Consider the following 18,982-nt stretch of genomic DNA (forward strand, 5'->3'; position numbering starts at 1 on the left):
TTTTTTCTTTTAAACAACAGGGCCTTCAAAAAATTATTGTTCAAGGCACTGTGATTTACATTTACAGGTTAGCACGGCACTTAAGAAAAATCCTAAAAACAACTTACTGCCTTTCTGTTGCTACATTTGTCAGAGTGAAAAGAGACTGCCACCCAGTGGACTACAACCAAGTACATCAACTGCAAGCCAAGACACTCGATACAGAATTGTTGAAAATTTTATTTTTAAGAAAGTGTGGTAATTTTTAGGATTTTTCCCATTAATACAACAATGTTTCAAATACATAAATTCACTTGCCATTCTGTCCTGCACCTGAAAAAGCAACATTTGCATGAAGGCACTGTACATATAAAGCTCTTCAGAATTACAAGAAAATAATGATCTACCAAATCAAGCTTTCACCAGAGAAACAGTTAACAAGTGCAATCACTCAGTTCAGAGGTGGGTTATGTTCTAAATGCAGCTTCTGCCATCTTTGGGAAGGTTTAAACAGAATTCACCTGTAAAATGGCAATGCTGAATAGCATACATGGATAGTTTAACACCTCTTGAAGTTTAGAGTTCATTTGTATTTGTAAAATCCTTCTCCGGTCTTCTTACCCAGCTTCTTTTCTTCTACCAGTTTATTCAGGAGTGGGCTGGGTGAAAAAAGAGGATTGTTGGGTTCTAACGAATGCCATCCTGGTGGAAGAGAAGAAGTAGATGAATTAGTAACAGTTCTGTTTATATGCAAAGATAAGAGAGATCTGCATCTCCCTAGAAAAATATTAACAGGTCGGAAAACTGAAGGAGATCTGAAACTTACTCTAGACTCTCTGAGACCCTTCAATCCAGCTTCATTAAGGACAGATCAGTATTGATGATTATGAGCAAATCTAGCAATTAGTCTCTAGGCGTAGTCTACTCTGAACACTTGATAACCTCCATGACTGAGGATTTTTAATATTTAAAAAAAAATAAAGAGAACTTTTGACTTATAGTTAAGTACAAGGAAACAAGACAAAGGCTGTGCTGGAAAGAAATTCAAGTGGAAAGAAATTCCAAGTTGAATTTTTACCTGTGGAAGACAGTTAGAATAATGTAACACTACTCCACAGTATTGGCTAAAAGCAAAAGTGGTTTCATTGAAGATGCCATTTTGAAAGTGACATTCTATCTTGGAGAACATTTAAGCTGCTCACTCAAAATAATACAACAACCATTCACAAGCTGCCACCAGTTACGTCTTTTTTTTGTTACTGTACTGCCATTCATCCACTTATCAACTGACATGAAAGGCAGATGGCATATTAGCATCTTTTAAGGTATATATTAGGTTTCCTATTAATTGATAATGAAAACATGGCTGGCAGAAAAAGGATAGGGAGCCTCAACATTTCTTGCTTTTCATCCATTTCTTACCTTCAGTACCTGTCTCTCTTTCCAGTGATTCTTTTTAGTTATATGAAGTTCCACTGGAACTTCCCTCTAGAACTTGATGAAGTCAGGAAATCCACCACTGTTCCGTCCCCATGTACACGAGATACAAGAACACAGTACAAATGTTGTACCCATACAGCATTCTGAGCGGAATTCTCATTCCTTTCTCATCAACAGTTAAAAGCCTATGCCGTAAACATTCAATTTAAACTAATTAAGAGTAGATTTTAATTAGAAAATTCATCTACAATTTAGCTAAAAAGGGGAAAAAAAAAGAAGAAAAAAAACATGCAGTACCATCTATAATGTATTTACTGGTATCCAACCCAACATAGTCCAGCAGTTCAAATGGACCCATGGGATAGCCAGCCCCAAGCTTCATAGCAACATCAATATCTTCCTTTGATGCATCTCCTAGAGAAAAGATTGACAGTTTGATGAACAGAGAAGATTCCGCATCTACTTGGCGTCACTTATAAATAATTAACAGAGTGTTATTTCACTCTGGTGCAGCTCTTCACAGAAATCTCTGCATGTTTCAGAACCACAAAAACTGGAGTCAGCAGACACACACTAAAGCTGAATCTCTCTCTCACACACACACAAACTGATCAAAAACCCAAACAACCTGCAGGCCTGCTTTCCATTTTTCTATTTTCCTCTTGCATTTCACTATAGATCACTGTGCTATTGATGAAGGCACAGGTACTGTGCTCAACCTAGCAGAAAGGCTGGAGGAAGGATCGGTCACTCTGAAGAGTCAAGAGCTTGACAGAGCTTCCCCAACTCTCCACCACCTGGACAAGGCAGGCATGAGGAGGGGAACAGCAGCAGCTGAGTAACAAGCTCAGTTACAGCAACTTTCACCAGAGGATATTCATCAGCACCAGAGATTGCAGAGAGAGGTCACCTAAAGAGACTGTGCAGGTGTCCTTAGATTTGTGAATTCCAATGTCACGTAAAAGAAATTTAAAAAATAGAAGAAAAATCAGAACTCTGTTACTTCTACTTCAGTCTTTGCCTACAAAAATACCAGTCCTGCATTGCCAAATCATCACAGTTACTATTCACCTCATTCTTTTGCTGCAAACACATATTTTCTACTCTAATGAAAGCAGATGCACCTCTACTGCTTATTTCTAATACATGTTTTGATAAAGGCAGTGCACTTCTTTGCACATCCTACAAAAAGGATGAAGTTAAACAAACCCCAGGGGTACTTGTTAAGCAATCTCCATGCTTGATGTGTACACACATCCAGAGTGTCCAAAAGCTTGTCAGAAACAGCCTGTGCAATTTATATACCTAAGGTCAGAGAATCTTAGAAATAAATTTTCAAAATCTCTTGTAAAGGCAACAACTTCACTGAAAGTTCTATATGAATAATCTTTATAGATCTCCTTTTACTCTTTAAAGCTGACTGTTTTTTTTTTTTTTTAAATCACATTTTATGTCTGAGAAAATGGGAAAATTAGCTTAATTGCAACATAATTTGTTCCCCAAATTAAACCAACATAAATCCTCAGCTCATTTGAAGTTGATGCAGAGGCACACACTTCCTTTAGCAACAGACTCATCCCACTTTGTCAAACTTGGGACTTGGCCACCTGACAGCATACAGTTGTGTTACAATACAATGAAAAATAGCAGAAGGACAAACAAGGGTTGTAGCTCTAGTTCATACTAGTCTCCTAGTATAAAGCAGACTTTCATAGAAACTTGACTGACTGCTTTTTTGGTTTTCCACTAAGAATAGGGCAGTACAGACCACCATACAGTAATATGTATAATATGCCTCCTGTTTAATTCACTGTGAATATACTAAAGGTATTTTGTCTATGCAAAAGTGCACATTTAACCCAAGGAGATCTTGCATAAACAAAGACTCAAGGACTGACTGACCCAATAAAATGATATTGCAGTGCCGGGGGTTGCCAGGAAGGAGACCCAATTTCATTCTAATGTGGATGACAATCTGGCTCAAGTGTCTACTCTGAGAATTAACGCAAAGAATATGATAAAAATTTAACCTGATTCAATAGAAAATATGAATTAGAAGACAGCCATCAGGCTTTTCAAAACATTAGCCAGCTTTTAAAATAGATTTCATTAGAGTTAAAAAATTCATAAATGAACTTCAACAAGTTTGGAAATATCATACTGTTGAACAAAACACAAACAGAATAAAGATTAATTCAAAATAGCTTTGCTTAGGCAGAAAACAGTCAACTTTAACATACAATCTCAGTGACTGTTTTCTGCTAGATTTAATTAAAAGTTCTATTGTCTCCTGAAATATGCGTGATGATACATGTCACTTAACAAAGGCACCTCTTTTACACACGCTGGAACACCCATACACTTTATTTGAAATTGTGACTTATTCTAAGAGAATAATGCCCCTTCGCATCCATGCCTTTGCCTTTCAAGTCACTAAATTTCCTCTTTTCTCCCTTTGAGATGTAATTAGGTACATCTGTTGATGGATAAACAAGTAGTGTTGGTTTATATTTTTTTTTCCTGGAGATCAAACCAGCCCTTCCATGTGCTATAAAAGAGACTTTTAATATTTGAAGCATATTCAGTGGAATCCCAGTAATGGAGTGCTTTTATCTATAAAAAAGCAGGGATTTCAAAATCAAAATGTTTCAAATGACATTCTTAGTGGTACAGAGCTATGAGCAGAGTACTTGAAATAAAAGCAATTATACTCCATAATTTCCTCTTTATCCACTACATTATTGGCTCATTTCCTTTCCAAAACAATTATCGATGCTTTGAAAAATTTAGTGGTTCTCTGGGGATTTGTGATTATTTCTACACACCCTCAGTATTAATGTAAGAGACCAGCAGTGAGATGGTAGTTCCTTAAGAACCTATGTCTAAAAAAGGACATAAAAGATGAACAGGAGGTTTTATGGGGCAATAATTGAGCCCAAATCACGTGTGTGTCAGTACCATAGTGTGACCCTGAATGTTATACTACTTACCTCACCTGAAAATTGGTGTTTTATTTCACAAGGCCAATATGAGTGAACTCAGAGAACTTTGCTAATGGTCTCATTATGGGATTTTCAACCACTTTCATTAACATCTCTTGGGATGGAGAAAGGGATGTTCCTGAGTTGACAGAGGATATTTTTACAATGGCACTACACTCTCGTCCTCCAAACCAGAAACCTTTTCCCACCACCAGAAATCTCCCATTCAAGTGACTAGTACCTTCCGACTCATATACTGACATTTCAAAGTGAAGACAAGGTCTTTCCAACTACACGTTTGATGTTCACTATTCCCTTCCAGTCTTTAGGATCAGAAAGTTTTGAGGAAATCCCAAGGCTTTTCTAAAGGAATATAACATTTAGAAGTGTTATATGTCAACATTCCCTAAAGTCAACAAGTACCTCTCTCAAAAAGCCGAACAGCTTCCATCATATATGGCACCAAGAGACGGTTTACAATAAACCCTGGAGTATCCTATGAAAAGAAAAAAAGGGATTCTAAATAAACATTCTTTACCAGTACTACACTCAAACGTTACATAACAAATTAAACAAGTGTATGAAGACACTGCCTGACCCATCAACTTCTGGTACTCTCTAAACTGTATTTTTCATCTGATCTATCTGCTCAGTATTAAAACACACAAGATGAATTTCACAAACTAGGAATGGCACATAAACATTCATCTTGACTGAGAACAATAAGGCTACTACAAGCCCAACTCAATCTTAAAACAATTTAATGCGGCCAGTTGGCAAATGTCTTGTCTTTAGCAAAATTCTGCTGATACAATTTCCTGAAGGCCACAAGAGCAGCAGTTCTTTCCTAGCAGGTTTTTTTTTTTGTGTGTTCATTACTAGAAAAACTCCTGGCTAAATAATACACTTTTCCCCCACTGCTCACTGGTAAACCATGCTTTTGAAAGTTAGAATGACTTCAACAGCAAACACCAATGCTATCAGTGAAAAGATAAGATACATGCTGTCAGAAGAAGATAACAAACTGAAAAAGATAACAAAAAGAGCTTTGCAAATACAGTATTATTTTGCATACTACTACTGTTTCAGATGTTTATTGTTCATTCCATTTTATCTCAATACCTAATCCAGAGAATTCCAAGCAACTTTTCTTCTATGAACAGGAATTTTAAAAAAGGGGAAAAAAAAAAAAAAAGGTTCAGTCATGGAGACTGCATCACCCTCTACTCAAGATAATATGTAACAATAATTCATCATATATTCTGCACATTACATACTACAAAACTGTGACAGAAACAGCCAAAAAAGTCAACTAAGGCCACAGAGCAATTTAGCAGTACAGCCGGAATTAGAGCCCAGCATCCAGATGCTGAAATACTGGTAACTACCAGACTGCAGGCCCTTCTTTTTATGAACAAATGTCTCCTGGGGGCTGTGAAACTCAATGCAATAGCTAGTAAAAAGCTACCCAGACCACAGCTTCATGGATTTGGAAAAAGTGTGCTTAGGAAGTAGGGTGTTCCTCTAGAGAAAAAAAAAAACAAAGCTGCAAAGCAATGAAGATTAATGTGGGTCTAGTTATTGCAGTCTTAAGAAAAACTTGCAATGAGCACACACCATGGAGGATTCATCCAGCTGCCTCAGTACAAAAGGTAGCAGCCTTGTCTCTAGCATAGCTAAAGATGAGCTCCTGCTTAAGCTCTCCAGTCCAGACTTCTGCAGAACTGGAAAAGAAAAAACCAAAACAAAACCAAAACAAAAACTGTAAACCCTGATACTTGTGAGTTTTGCTGCTCTAGACAAGATGTCTAGAATAATTCTACTTTGAGGAATTTGTGGTAAATGTGGGTGTTTTCTTTGTCAATGCTTTTAGTAGGGAAGAAAAATGGGACAAAAACCAGCCTGTAAATTCTTAAACTGCTCTTACGTCTACTAAAACCTACCACCTTAAAATTATCAGTTTTCAAGAACAGACCTTCTGAACACTAGATAATCAGAAGGTACTCACCTTACAACTGACAGGACTCTTGCCTACTGCTTTACTGAAATCCACAAGCGATTCAAAGGTCTTTTGGCTGGTCATTGGAGTCTTGATGACCTAGGCAGAGGGAAGGTAAGGTGAGCATAAGAACATTTATGAGAAGAATCTCTCTCATTTCCCAGTACAGCAATGATTAAACTGTAATACAGAACACCATTCCGGAAATTCACAAAACCTTTGTTTTGCAAAAAACAATTTCAGTGGGTATATATGTAACAGACACAGAAATCTATTTTAAAGATAGATACAATATTTTGCACATTTTGAAAGTATGTTTCTTTAACACTCTCCCCCACACAGCCGGTAGGGATGGTAAAAGGGACTATCCTTCGGAACCACATTTAGAGATTACAGTATAACAAAACAACTTGAAAAGCTACATAGTCTCTGTTGCCTTGGGAAACATGATGGCATCACTCTAGAGAACCATACTAATAAACATAGTTCCTGATATAAACAGTTGCAACATCTACTGTGTGCTCAACATAAATACAACACAGACATTTCATTCTGAAAAAAAAAAAAAAAGCAAAATTTATCTTTCAAATTTGTGACAAACTCTTAGCTTTTGAGTAGTACATTTCCATGTTGATTTTCTTCACAACTGAGTCTTTTGTCACATGCAGTATTTTGTATACTTCACTGGAGCTGGGACGCATGATTTATTAGAGAACTATCCCACTCTAACCCCGCTGCTCCCCTCTCCCTGCCCCTCTCTCCCAAAAGAAAGTAAGAAAAAAAAAAAGATTTGCAGAAGCTGAAGGGGTTGTGATATCTGGTTCGAAACTGACCTCCACATGCAGTAACTGAAAACTGCTATATATAAGTAGTTCGGGCTGACCTCCTTGTTCACACCATTAAGTCATACAGAGATCTCCCCCATCTTAATGACTAACATAAGGTCAACATAAAAAAAAAAAAACAAAACAAAACTAAACAAAAAAACAAACCAAACCAAACCAAAAAACCAAACCAAACCAAAACAGTTAGGACTAAGGAAAAAGCTTGTTTCTCAGCAGAAAAAATAGTGTTCTTTTACTGTGATATTAGATAAAAAATACCTGAGATACTTACATAAGACTCCAACAGCTTCAAGAGTGAGTTTTTAATATACACTTCAGAATTTCGAAACACTAGCACTAGCCTTTTGGATTATTAGAGAAAGAAATCCCCTCAAAGCTATGTGCTTCTGAGCATGAGATCAACAATCTATGAAAAGAGCAGATAAGGCTCAAAGGCACTGCAGATCTGTGACCCATGAAGGACAGCCTCCATGCCAGATGACTGGCAATTTCAGCAATATCATTCATAGTTTTGGTGATTCTCTTTATCTTCCCCCAATTATTTAAAACTGAAACATCTGTTTCACATAGAAAATGTTGTTATACAGTGTTTGTCAATGCCAATCCTGATTTACAGCAGTAGATCCGAAACAAAAGCGAAGCTTTAAAAAGTATTTATTTACTAATATTGGTACCTTTCAAGTTTAAGCCACTAAAAGCACAGATTTTGTGTTTTAAAGTTCTTCAAATACTACTCATCAACTGGGGCGACTCCAGGGCAGGACATTCACAAGTTAGGTGAAAAGAAACCCCAAATTATAAAGATTGTCCACAGCAGTCAGACAGGGATTGCTTTTTGTTTTTTCACAAACAACATCATCCATATTTTTCAAATCTCACAGAGGCTTAGTTTAGATTTCTAAAGACTGATTTGTTTGAGGCTTGAGACAAGGCATAGAATGTTTCATCCATGGAAGTAAGTTACTGCCAACAATTAGTTCTTAGCACAGAAATCAATAAAGACTATGTTAGCCTAAGGAGCTATGCAAAAGATTTCTGTTACCTCTGACAACACCTATAAAATTCCTCCCCCTTCTTCTTACAACATTTCCCCAGAGCATTTAGTCACAATATAGAGGATGTAATATTAAACTAAAAAAAAAAAAAAAAAAAATCCACATGAGTACAGAAGTTAGTGAGAGAATTTTCAAGTGTCCAAGCCCTCATCAGACAGCCATACTCTGAATCAAATTTGTTCATTTCAGCCAAAAGGTTCAAACATTTCAAAAGTGGGAGGAAGAGAATGAAACGTTCAAAGACACAGGACAAGCAACTACAGAATATGTATTTTAATGGGCAACGGCAAAAAATACAATCAAATGAATCTCAGGAGTTCAAAAGGCAGGCAAAACATACATGAAGTGCTTGTCACCAAAGCAGTACTAGAATTAATCACTCGTGGGACAGAGGAAAAGGATTTACAGCATTTAAGGGCACGATGTACATGAAACTTTGGGGCAGAGTGGCCAAAATCCCAAGTTTATTTTCACTAACTCAAGAGTTTGTAAGTTCCAGCTGATCAAGGTCACCTATAACAGGAGAAGGTGAGAAAAGGAGAAGACAGACCTGTCGTTTTCTTCTGCAATGCGACCTTTACTTTGGAGGCTCAGATGAACTTTTAGATTATTTCTTATTCTGCTCTGCACTGCAGTATTATTAGAAATTGTATGATGCAGCCAAAGAGAGTATGTTTAGAAAAGGCGTCTGAAGAGTTATCTAAAAACCTCTTTTTACACTTCCTTAAAGTCTGAGAAATATTGTAATACTTCCAGACAAATCATCTGGAACACTGAAACATTGTTTCAAAAGTCACAAGGCAGTAAGATTTCATCTCAAGTCATTTTCTATTGATTTCTATACTGGTAACAATCAAACTCCTCTGTCAGTCATCGGATGATTTTGTTTAAGCTGCCAGTAGTTCACAGAATCACAGAATGGCTTGGGATGGAAGGGACCTTAAAGATCATCTAGTTCCAACTGCCCTGCCACGGGCAGGGACACCTTCCACTAGACCAGGTTTCCCAAAGCCCCGTCCAACCTGGCCTTGGACCCTTCCAGGGAGGGGGCATCTACCACTTCTCTGGGAAACCTGGTCCAGTGTTTCACCAGCCTCACTGTAAAAAAATGTCTTCCTTATGTCTAATATGAATCTCCCCTCTTTCAGTTTGAAACTCTTACCCCTCATCCTATCCCTACTCTCCCTGACAGAGTTGCTCCTCATCTTTCCTGTACCCGCTTTAAGCACTGGGAGGCTGCTTGAAAATCTCCCCGAAGCCTTCTCTTCTGCAGGCTGAACCCCCCCAACTCTCACAGCCTCTCCCCATAGGGGAGCTGCTCCAGCCCCCTGAGCATCTTTGTGGTTCTCCTCTGGCCCCACTTGAGCAGGTCTAAGTTCTCATTAATTAGCTTGCCTGCATGCCTGAAACGATCACTATAAATGGCACCTCCATTGGCAGTTCAGTGGAGAACTTCAGAGCCTCAAGACTGAAAGAGTCTCTTCAATCTGCTCCTCAAGAGAGGCTGCATCATCCTCTTATCACTAGAGGTAGCTTATTCCCTATCAGAAGAGCTGCAAACCCAGATCTACTCTTTCATCTAGCTGAATTCTCAGTGATGACAACTGCATTGCTGTGCTACAGTCGTTATTATGATGATGCTACAAGACACCTACCTCCACCAGCTTCATCATAGGCACAGGATTGAAGAAATGGAGACCCCCAAATCGGTCCTGCCTGGTGGTTGAGTTAGCCAACTGGGTGATTTGCAGGGATGAAGTGTTGCTTGCAAATATCGTATGCCTGGAAAAAAGAAACATATGGATTACATAAATGACAGCTATTTTTCTGACAGTAGGAGGTTGGTGCACTAGACATAAATAGACATCCATTGGCTAGCCATCCACAGAATTCTCTGAAACATCCCTGCAGATTATCACTGTCCTTTTGCTGAGGTGTAAGTTCAGCAACGATGAAATAACCACTGCAAGGGCTGTGTGAGCTTCTGACTCTCGAGTAAGTACACTGAATACTTATATTAGGTGACAGGAAAGAACACTGTAAGTATAAACTTTTTGTCAACTCCTGGGGAACTATTTCTTCAGCAATCCTGGAAACCTAATGATATTTTTTTTATTTTTAGTCATTTACACATCCATGGAAACCCAATCATTTGCCATGTCAAAAATGCGCTTTGGAGCCTTAAGGAAAATTTGGAATCTTTTTTTTTTTTTCTATAATGATCAGTGGTACACATGATGAGCAAACCTATCATCAGGGAAAGAGCTGATGGAAAAAAACAGAGAAAAGATAAAAACTGCCATACATAGAAGACGGCAAAGGATGTACAAAATCACAAGAATTTTAAGACATATATGAAGTCTTTTTTTCCAGATATAAACCAGATTTACTAATTGCAATTTATAATGCTTTGTTTTGTTTCCAGAAATATCTCAGAATCTCTATAGCCCTGCTATCCTGACATCACACCAAAAACTTACAGAAATAGCTTTTTCTTCAAACCACAAAAATCAGAAACTAAATTAGAGACTAAACCCTGCCTTTCATTTACCCTTTGTATCTAATAGCTAATATTTCAAACACTTGGCTACCAAGTTTCACTGTTTTACTAGCTTTTCTTTCTCTTAATCTAGGCTTTCTACATTGCCACTCATATTCTTCACCATTTACTTCCCTTTTCTTTATCCGACATGTAAGATATTTGTAAGTTTATCATAATTTCCAATCCTCTTCTTAAAAAGGAAGGCTTCCTGTCTAATGTCATTTATGCCTTCTGCCACAGGAAGGAGCATATCCAAACAGCTCCCAGTATCTTTTAACACTGCAATGTAAAATTTGATGTTTCAAGGCAGCTATGCTTATAAACAGTTCAGTCTTATGAAAAATAGCCTCAGTCTTCCACATACATGTATTGTTAAATGAGACTCCAAATCCCTGTGTCCACTTTTCCTTGCTGACTGGTTCTAGACAGTTTGCTATTTAGTACACTCTAACTTGCCCGTTACCTTTCTCTGCTGAATATGGACACAGATTTAGGCAACCAACGGTATGTTTTCACAAAATAAGCACTATCTAATCATGACAAGGTACCCTGATAATTGCTGAGGGCAGCTACTTTCTTTAGTCTGTCAGACTAAGGGTAATTGCAAGTTACACTGTGCTCAGTGCATGGCTATTTGTAATCATTCATTGTTTTCAGAGGTACTGGATAATTTTGGTTACTGACCGTATGAGACCGCCTGAAAATCTCCCCAGGCTGAAATCAACTAATGATACCATATATTCTCCCTCGACATTGTATTTGAGCCACAGCTTGCCTAATTCTTTAGGTAGACAGTTGTGTTGGGTTTGTGTGAGTGGCAGGGGGACTACGGTCGTGGTCCCCTGTGAGAAGCTTCTTGAAGCTCCCCCAGGCTCTGGTCAAGGCTGAGGTAATTAGCAACAGTGGCTGTGCCGCTCTGGTAACACATTTAAGAAGGGGAACCTGGGAGGAGGAGTTGGAGTTGTGAGGGAGATATCTGTGCAAGCACTAAGGTCAGTGGAAGAAAGGAGGAGGAGGGGGAGGTGTGCTGGAGCAGAGACCCCCCTGCTGCCCATGGTGAGAGGGCAGGCAGTGCCCCTACAGCCGTGGGGGTCACCGGTGGAGCAGATGCCCACCCGCAGCCCATGGAGGTCACCGGTGGAGCAGATGCCCACCCGCAGCCCATGGAGGTCACCGGTGGAGCAGATGCCCACCCGCAGCCCATGGAGGACCCCGCATGGATCAGGTGTCTGTGCCTGAAGAAAGCTGGGACTCTGGGGGAAGCCCACACCGTAGCAATTTGTTGCTGGGAGGACTGAAACATGCAGGAGGGACCCAGGCTGGAGAACTTCATGAAGAGCTGCAGCCCATGGGAAGGACTCAGTCCAGAGAAGGTTTGTGGAGGACTGTATCCTGTGAGAGGGACCTCATGCTGGAGCAGGGGAAGGGCGTGAGTCCTACCCCTGAGGAGGAAGGAGCAGCAGAAACAATGAGTGATGGACTGACTTCAACCCCCATTCCCTACCCTCTGTGGGGAGGAGATAGAGAAACTGTGAGCAAAACTGAGCCCGGGAAGAAGGGAGGGGTGGGGGAAGGTGTTTTTAAGATTTGGTTTTATTCTCATTACCCTACTCTGAAAAATTAAGTGGTGGTGGTGTTTAAATTAAATTGATGTTCCTATTCTTCCCCTAATGAGTCTGCCTTTTGCCCGTGAGCATAGTGGGTGAGTCATCCCTCCCTGTCCTTCTCCCGATTCCCTAAACTTTTGTTCTATTTTCTCCTTCTCATTCCTGAGAGGGGAAGGAGTGAGTGAACAGCTGCCTGGTGCTCAGCTGCCCTCTGAACTCAAACCAGGACAACGGTGTATAGTACCTCTTAGCCCGTACTCCCAGATTTAGCTGTACTAGTTAAAATCTCAACCTGCAAGCCGTCAAGGTCTTGTGATCCTGAGTCACCTGTTACAAGGAACAAGTTTCTGAGACTGCATGCTCATCATAACAACATTTTTTGGTTTGGATACAACTGAACAGTAACTTCCAACAGTTATCAAATATAGTTCAAAGAAAGTTCCAGGGACGGTAAGTAACCGAGTTAGTGCATGCTAAGAAATTATTTACCTCACACACAATAACCAGCAATGAGCTATTTCCAAATTCATATAATACAAAGTAAACTTAGCTCACTTAAGCCACTGTTGAGCTGACCATGACTTACAGCAAGACTGAGACTTCTTAAAGCTTGTTCATGCCAGATGCACTGAAAACAAATATTTTATCATCCCAATTCCCTGTTTAAATATGAGCAAATGTACATTAACCATACCCCAAATGTACCAGGACAAGGTTATTCTAGTGTTGTACATTTGCATTTGGATTTAGATTTGAATTAGCTGAGTGGATGGACAAACTTTATGAGTAAACATACCCAGAAGCACATCAAATGAAGCAATGTAACAAGTAAATAAACCCAGTGAATACACCTGAAAGTGTCTGTAACATATGCACCTGGCACAACTCTTCCATACCACGTTACAGTCTGGAGATAGCCAAGGGAGAAAACCTCCTGTTTTCCAAAAAAGCAGCTAAGAAAATGCAGAACTAATGGTGTAAGAATAAAAACAGGAGATACAAAGGTCTAAGTTTCAAAATATAACAGGAAAAATACACATACTCTGGAGCAAACTTATCCAGCCTCTTGAAGAGTTCATTTTTAATTTCCTGGTTCTCCACAATGGCTTCTATCACCAGATCCGTGCTGTGGACCACTGCTACTGCATCTGTGCTTGTTGTGAGGTTCTTTAAGGTCTTCTCAATGAACTCAGCACCGGCCTGAAACATTTCCAAGAAGTTGCAATGTCTATTTATAATGATTTAATTTATTTTACATGAAAACCCCCTTATGTGCTCTGAAGTGCTTTTGAGCCCTCAAAAATTCAGGCAGTCTGCCACATCTCCAAATCAGCGGGAACATTCTAGTATGTACAGATATGATGCTTTCACTGACAAAAATTTCCTAGCCAATCAAATCTGCTTTGAAGCAAATAGGAGAGCTCTGAATTCATTCTTTTATGAAGACTATTTGCTGCAGTCCAACCTTCAGCATAAGAATGTGAGTGAACAACTGGTTGGTCAATCAGTAGTTTTGGAGACAACGTGGACTTGTCCTCCACAAAGAACTTTTCCAGTTTCAAACCTTTGCATTGTTTCATTCAGTGATTATCTGGTTTCACTCCTATGAATAGGTGTGTGCTTGTTCATGACTACTTCAGGAAATTAAATGGGCTACATTCACTACAGTTTCAGTGCAAATGTGGGGACAAAAAATTCTGTTTTCTAACTAGTAAACCTGCCAATCATTGACATAGTTTGTGAGGACAGAAATCAAACAGAACTGCAAGACTTTGAAACAAAGGTAAATGAAGACACAGGACAAGTAAAAACATACCTGCAAGGCAGAATATGTCATATATAAAGTACAAGCATCATGTGGACAATTTTCTTTTGGATTAAAGCACTCCTCAATTATGTATGCTTGTTCTGGTTATCCTGGTATTACTATAATTTTTCTTCTGTACCTCCTCATGCAAACAAGCACTTTTTCATTTCCTTTGTCTGCTACATCATTCATGCTGGTAATCAATACCAGTATAGATTATACATGTTAATATGTATCAAAAGAAGAATTGAATCTGCTGTGGAATTTAGAAAAACAAGCAGAGCAACAAATAACCTTTAGGATTTAAATTTAGATGCATCAACTGCTCCACTGTGACTTGCTGTACGTAAATTTTACTCAGTAATGTAAATGCCAAGTATTTTATATATCTAATTCATGTTAATCCAGGGTAATTAAACTTGCACTCTCACTTCCTTTGCAGTAATTCTATGCCCAAGTCTGGGGGATGAGAAAAAGACAGACTCCTTACTAAGGTGTTAAGCCAATTTTGTTACTATTTACTTTTGGGCAAAATTGTGCATTCTCAGGAAAGCATTCAAAGATAGCTTACTATTAAGTCAGGATGAATAATTTGGCCCCATTTCACATTTAGCATCAGTTTTAAAAGGCCACCAAGTTGTTTTAAATCTTTATCTCAAGGCTGAAGTCTACAAAGGAAAGAAATTAAGACAAGGCATCTATCAACCTTGAATCAAAAGAAGAAAATCCAGGTTCTTCAGCAGACTGGAAGAAGTTTTCTTTCAAAGACAGAATATTAACATGCTCTATAATGCATAACTATAAACAATACCAGAAGTTCAGTAGTTTTTATTCTCCTAAATTTTCCTAGAGTAATAAAGAAAAAGACGTCAACCTCAGGCTTATCTGCAAACTTCTTCTTTGTCACTCTCTTCAAACTCTCTTCGATTCCTTTTGTAGACTTTTTAAGGATTTCATCTGACTGGTCTACTAACACCACGGTGTGACCACTAGCTGCTGCAACCTGAAAGTTAAAAAAAAATTCAACATCAGTATCGTAACACAAACAACCATACTGATTTGTTTTACACTAGGCAATGAATTAGGCAAAAGAGCTAAAGAATACTGAATTGAGACTTACGCACTTTACTAGAAAAATCATAAAAACCTGCACACAGTTGGGGTGGAGGGGAAGCAATAATGGTCTCAAACAACTTGAGGGGAAAAGGAAAAAGAAATCCATTTTTCCTCTAAGCCATCTGCAGAACGCTACCTGCACCCAGAGGCACCTGAATTCTGCAGCTATGGCTGGCGAACAAACAGCTCTTGAAGAGAGCAAGCAGCTTAGCTGTGAGCCTTGGATATTGTAAGGAAAAAGGACTGTGGAGACCAAAACTGGAATGCTGGCAGTGTGAGTGGGTGACATAAGGGATTCCCAGGACGTAGCGTAACACAGCTCTGCTGTTAGGCCACAAGCATGTCCCTGCAACAACAGGGAGGTGACCCTGGAGCTGGGAGTAGCAGTGAGATGTTTGCTACTCCAGGACTCTGCACAGACCTGAACGGCCTGCAAACTCTCCTTACTACGTACTTGGTACAAACACTGGCTCAGCTACAGACAGCACTGTTGGGTTCTCTCTTTGGTTGGTATTCAATTGATTTCAAACACACAGTGTTACTTTCTCACACTGCAACTGCCTATTAAAAATCAGCTGTTCATTATCTGTTACTTCACTGTTCAAGAATTTATGTTTCTCTTGATAGTTAGCAACAGCCTATCTTAATTTTCAGAATTCCTGATCTAACAGAGTTGTAATATAATAATTGTGGAAAACAGTTTAAACATATTAAAGTGTTAAAACATGGTTCCACTGACTGTTTTTCAAGTCACCCAGCTTAGGCGCTTCCCTGATGCAAACTTTCGCTTTGTAGCTAACCTTTTTACCTGGAGACTAAAGATTCTCCTGTGCCTACAAGACCTGCTCCAAAGCTAGCTGAAATTAAAAGGACAAAGGTATCTCCTGAAGAAAAGCATGGTGCTATTCTCATCCAAGTTGCCTCACTAATCCAGCAAATAAAGAAATGCCAGACTGCCTCTGGACAGCAGCAGTATAACTTTAACAAGGTGTCAGTCTGCAGCTGGACATTTCTTTATTTTTTTTTTTTTATTTATTTTCCCTGTGGCCATTTCATAAAAACAACTGAATCGTAAAAAAAAAAAACAAAACCAAAACATTTAAACCAAACTTGGACTTGCACTCCTAACACTTCACCTGTCGCTGATCATTTGCAATGAATGGTAAAGCAAGACTTCCCACTCTTCAGAAGAAAAATCAATACCAAGCACATTTTTAAGAGATGCTACACAGATTATTGATTTAAGATTACACCATCACTAACCAGTTGACAAAAAAACCTAGAAAAATTAACTTCTCCCCTTCCCCACCTCATTCTAATCATATTTACATGGACAGGAAAGGAAAAATGGCAAAAGGTCATACCATCTCCTTGCAATTCAAACACACACTTGTTCAGACTCTACTATCCAATGGTCTTAAGACTACCAAATAGGAAACAAAAGAATGCTGAGCAGTCAATGCTTTTCTCATACAGAAGTGCTTTTCATGTGGCAGAATCAGAAATTATAAACTCCTGGCTTTCAGTCGTACATTTTAGCTTCTCCTGACAATACGAAAAAGCAAGGAAAGAGGAGAGATAATTTCTTAAGTGTTCTAAAAGGGAGGAAAAACTTTATTACTAATAGGGTACAGAGGAGACCCCACTCAGTGTTATAATCATCTCTGCTTTGAGATAATTTTGAATTGATAAATCGGAAGCAGATGGTCAGCAAAACAAACCTTGGTCCTTAGCAGCCGTAGGAGACTGTAATCCCTGTCTCTGCCAAATACCAGACATGTTTCTCTCAACCAGCCAGTCTCTGAAAACGTGCAGTCTAACAGAATATGTAGACCCATTCATCTTCCCTGGAGAATTATAACCTTTGCATAGTTGACATCTTCCTCAAGCAAGTGAACAACTTGATTCAAAGTTGTTCTTGACGGCTCCTTCACTGAAAACTTCAAGCTCCAGTACCAAGGTACAGAGGAGTGTTTTTATCAGACAAGTTAATAAACAACTGGCTAATTCCTCAGCCAAACAAACAAATAAATAAATAAATAAAAGATCTCCTGTATTCCTCCTGCCAGAGATTTGCTAGAAATGTGATAAATACTCAGTTCTGAGAAGGAAACCTATTAATTCATTAAAATGTAGAATTGCTATTTACGAACTCCAACGTGACTGTTAGTTTCTGCCTGGCTATGCCTGCCTACTCCAGTTACTTTCTGAAGTTTGTGAACTACCCTGGTATCTTGGGCAGCAGGTTCCTTCTGTGAATAAAGTAATTATCTAAGTCTTAAATCACTGACAGGACCATTCATCCTTCTGTCCCAAAGCTATAAAGTTAAAGATGAACTTGAAAGCCAAAGGCCTGAGATTAAACACTGGGAAAATAGGTCCTATTTAAATATTAACCACTTCATAATTCTGCAGTTGACCAGCAGCTAACTTTTCATTTTGGCTGCTGTATTCTTTACTAACTTGTAAAACGTCACTTGATCATCTCCCTTGGCAAACTGGAAGAAGCTTCTTTCTTGGACCAACGTTTTCCATATGTTATTACACACGGTCTGGATTATAAATAGTCAATGCACTGTCTTAAGAACGACCTTAAAAAAATTTAAAACGTCGACCTTGGTTCTTTTTACCTACCTGTCTGACCTGAGGCTTAGCAAGAGAACAAAAAGCTGGAAAGTTGAGCACAACCAGAGGGCAGCGGTGCAACCGTGCTGCCTGCTCCCCCGCAGCAACCGCACCGAAATTCGCCCCTCCCCGCCGCCCCAACACAAACTAGAACGCGCTCACCGAAGCGGTTTAGTTGTTGGGTTTGGGGCTTTTTTTTTTTTTTTTTTTTTTTTGCTGTTGCTCTTTCGATATGGTTCCTGCCTCTCAACTCGGAGAGAAAACCCGAGCGGCGGCTCGACCCGCCGCTGCTGACGAGGCCGGGCCGGCCACCGCCCCCGGCGCTTCCCCCACAGAGCGGGAGCGGCGGGCGGCTCCGCTCCCCCGGCCCCGGCCGGCGCTCTCCCCTTCCCACTCGGCCGCGGGACCGAGCGCTGCACCGGCGCCGGGCTCCCCCTTCGCGTGAAAAGTCCTGAGGGGCGAGGAAGAAGCGAAGGGGAGAGGCCGCGGAGGAACAGCCGCCATGGCGCCGCCGCCTGCCCCCCTCGCCCTCCCAGCCGCGCTCACCTGGGCGATGCCGGCGCCCATCAGGCCGCCGCCGATGACCGTCACATGCTTGACGATCAGCTTCTTGGCGGCCACCGCGGCGGCGGCGGAGGAGGCGGCGCGCACGAAGCGACGGGTGGCGAAGGCCATGGCGGAGGAGCGCGGAGCCAGGAGGAGGTGGCGGGGGCCGGGCGGGGCGAGGGCCGCGCTCCGCCCCGGCCTCCCCCGGGCCCGGCCGCCCGCAGTCCCGCACCTCCGCCACGGAGGGTTCCTCAGGGGGCGTCAAGTAGCGAGGGCAAGGTCGGCAGAACGCCGTCAGCTGTCCTGGCTGGCCCCCGGCCCAGAGGCCGGTCTGATGTCCGCCCTTGGCAACCGAGGCCACTTGCGTGGCCTTCAAAACCTTCACGTCTCCGGTGCGGCAGCGTGTTCTCTCAACATTAGAAGCACTCCACAGTAAGGAT

At 40.4% G+C, this 18,982-nt stretch overlaps 1 protein-coding gene across 1 annotated transcript; it reads right to left on the reverse strand.

Annotated features, from left to right (window-relative positions):
- Positions 1–201: 201 nt before the first annotated feature.
- Positions 202–18,784, reverse strand: HADH (hydroxyacyl-CoA dehydrogenase). Its single transcript, XM_042797001.1, has 8 exons — positions 18,543–18,784; positions 15,130–15,258; positions 13,491–13,648; positions 9,955–10,081; positions 6,409–6,498; positions 4,824–4,896; positions 1,717–1,833; positions 202–681 (listed from the first exon to the last, which is right to left on the reverse strand). The coding sequence occupies exons 1-8, from the start codon at positions 18,669–18,671 to the stop codon at positions 563–565; spliced, it is 942 nt and encodes a 313-aa protein (XP_042652935.1). The 5' UTR covers positions 18,672–18,784; the 3' UTR covers positions 202–562.
- Between the last annotated feature and the right edge of the window lie 198 nt (positions 18,785–18,982).

The sequence above is a fragment of the Tyto alba genome, unplaced genomic scaffold (assembly GCF_018691265.1).
Source record: "Tyto alba isolate M040663 unplaced genomic scaffold, T.alba_DEE_v4.0 Super-Scaffold_23, whole genome shotgun sequence".
In the NCBI taxonomy this organism is placed as follows: Eukaryota; Metazoa; Chordata; class Aves; order Strigiformes; family Tytonidae; genus Tyto; species Tyto alba.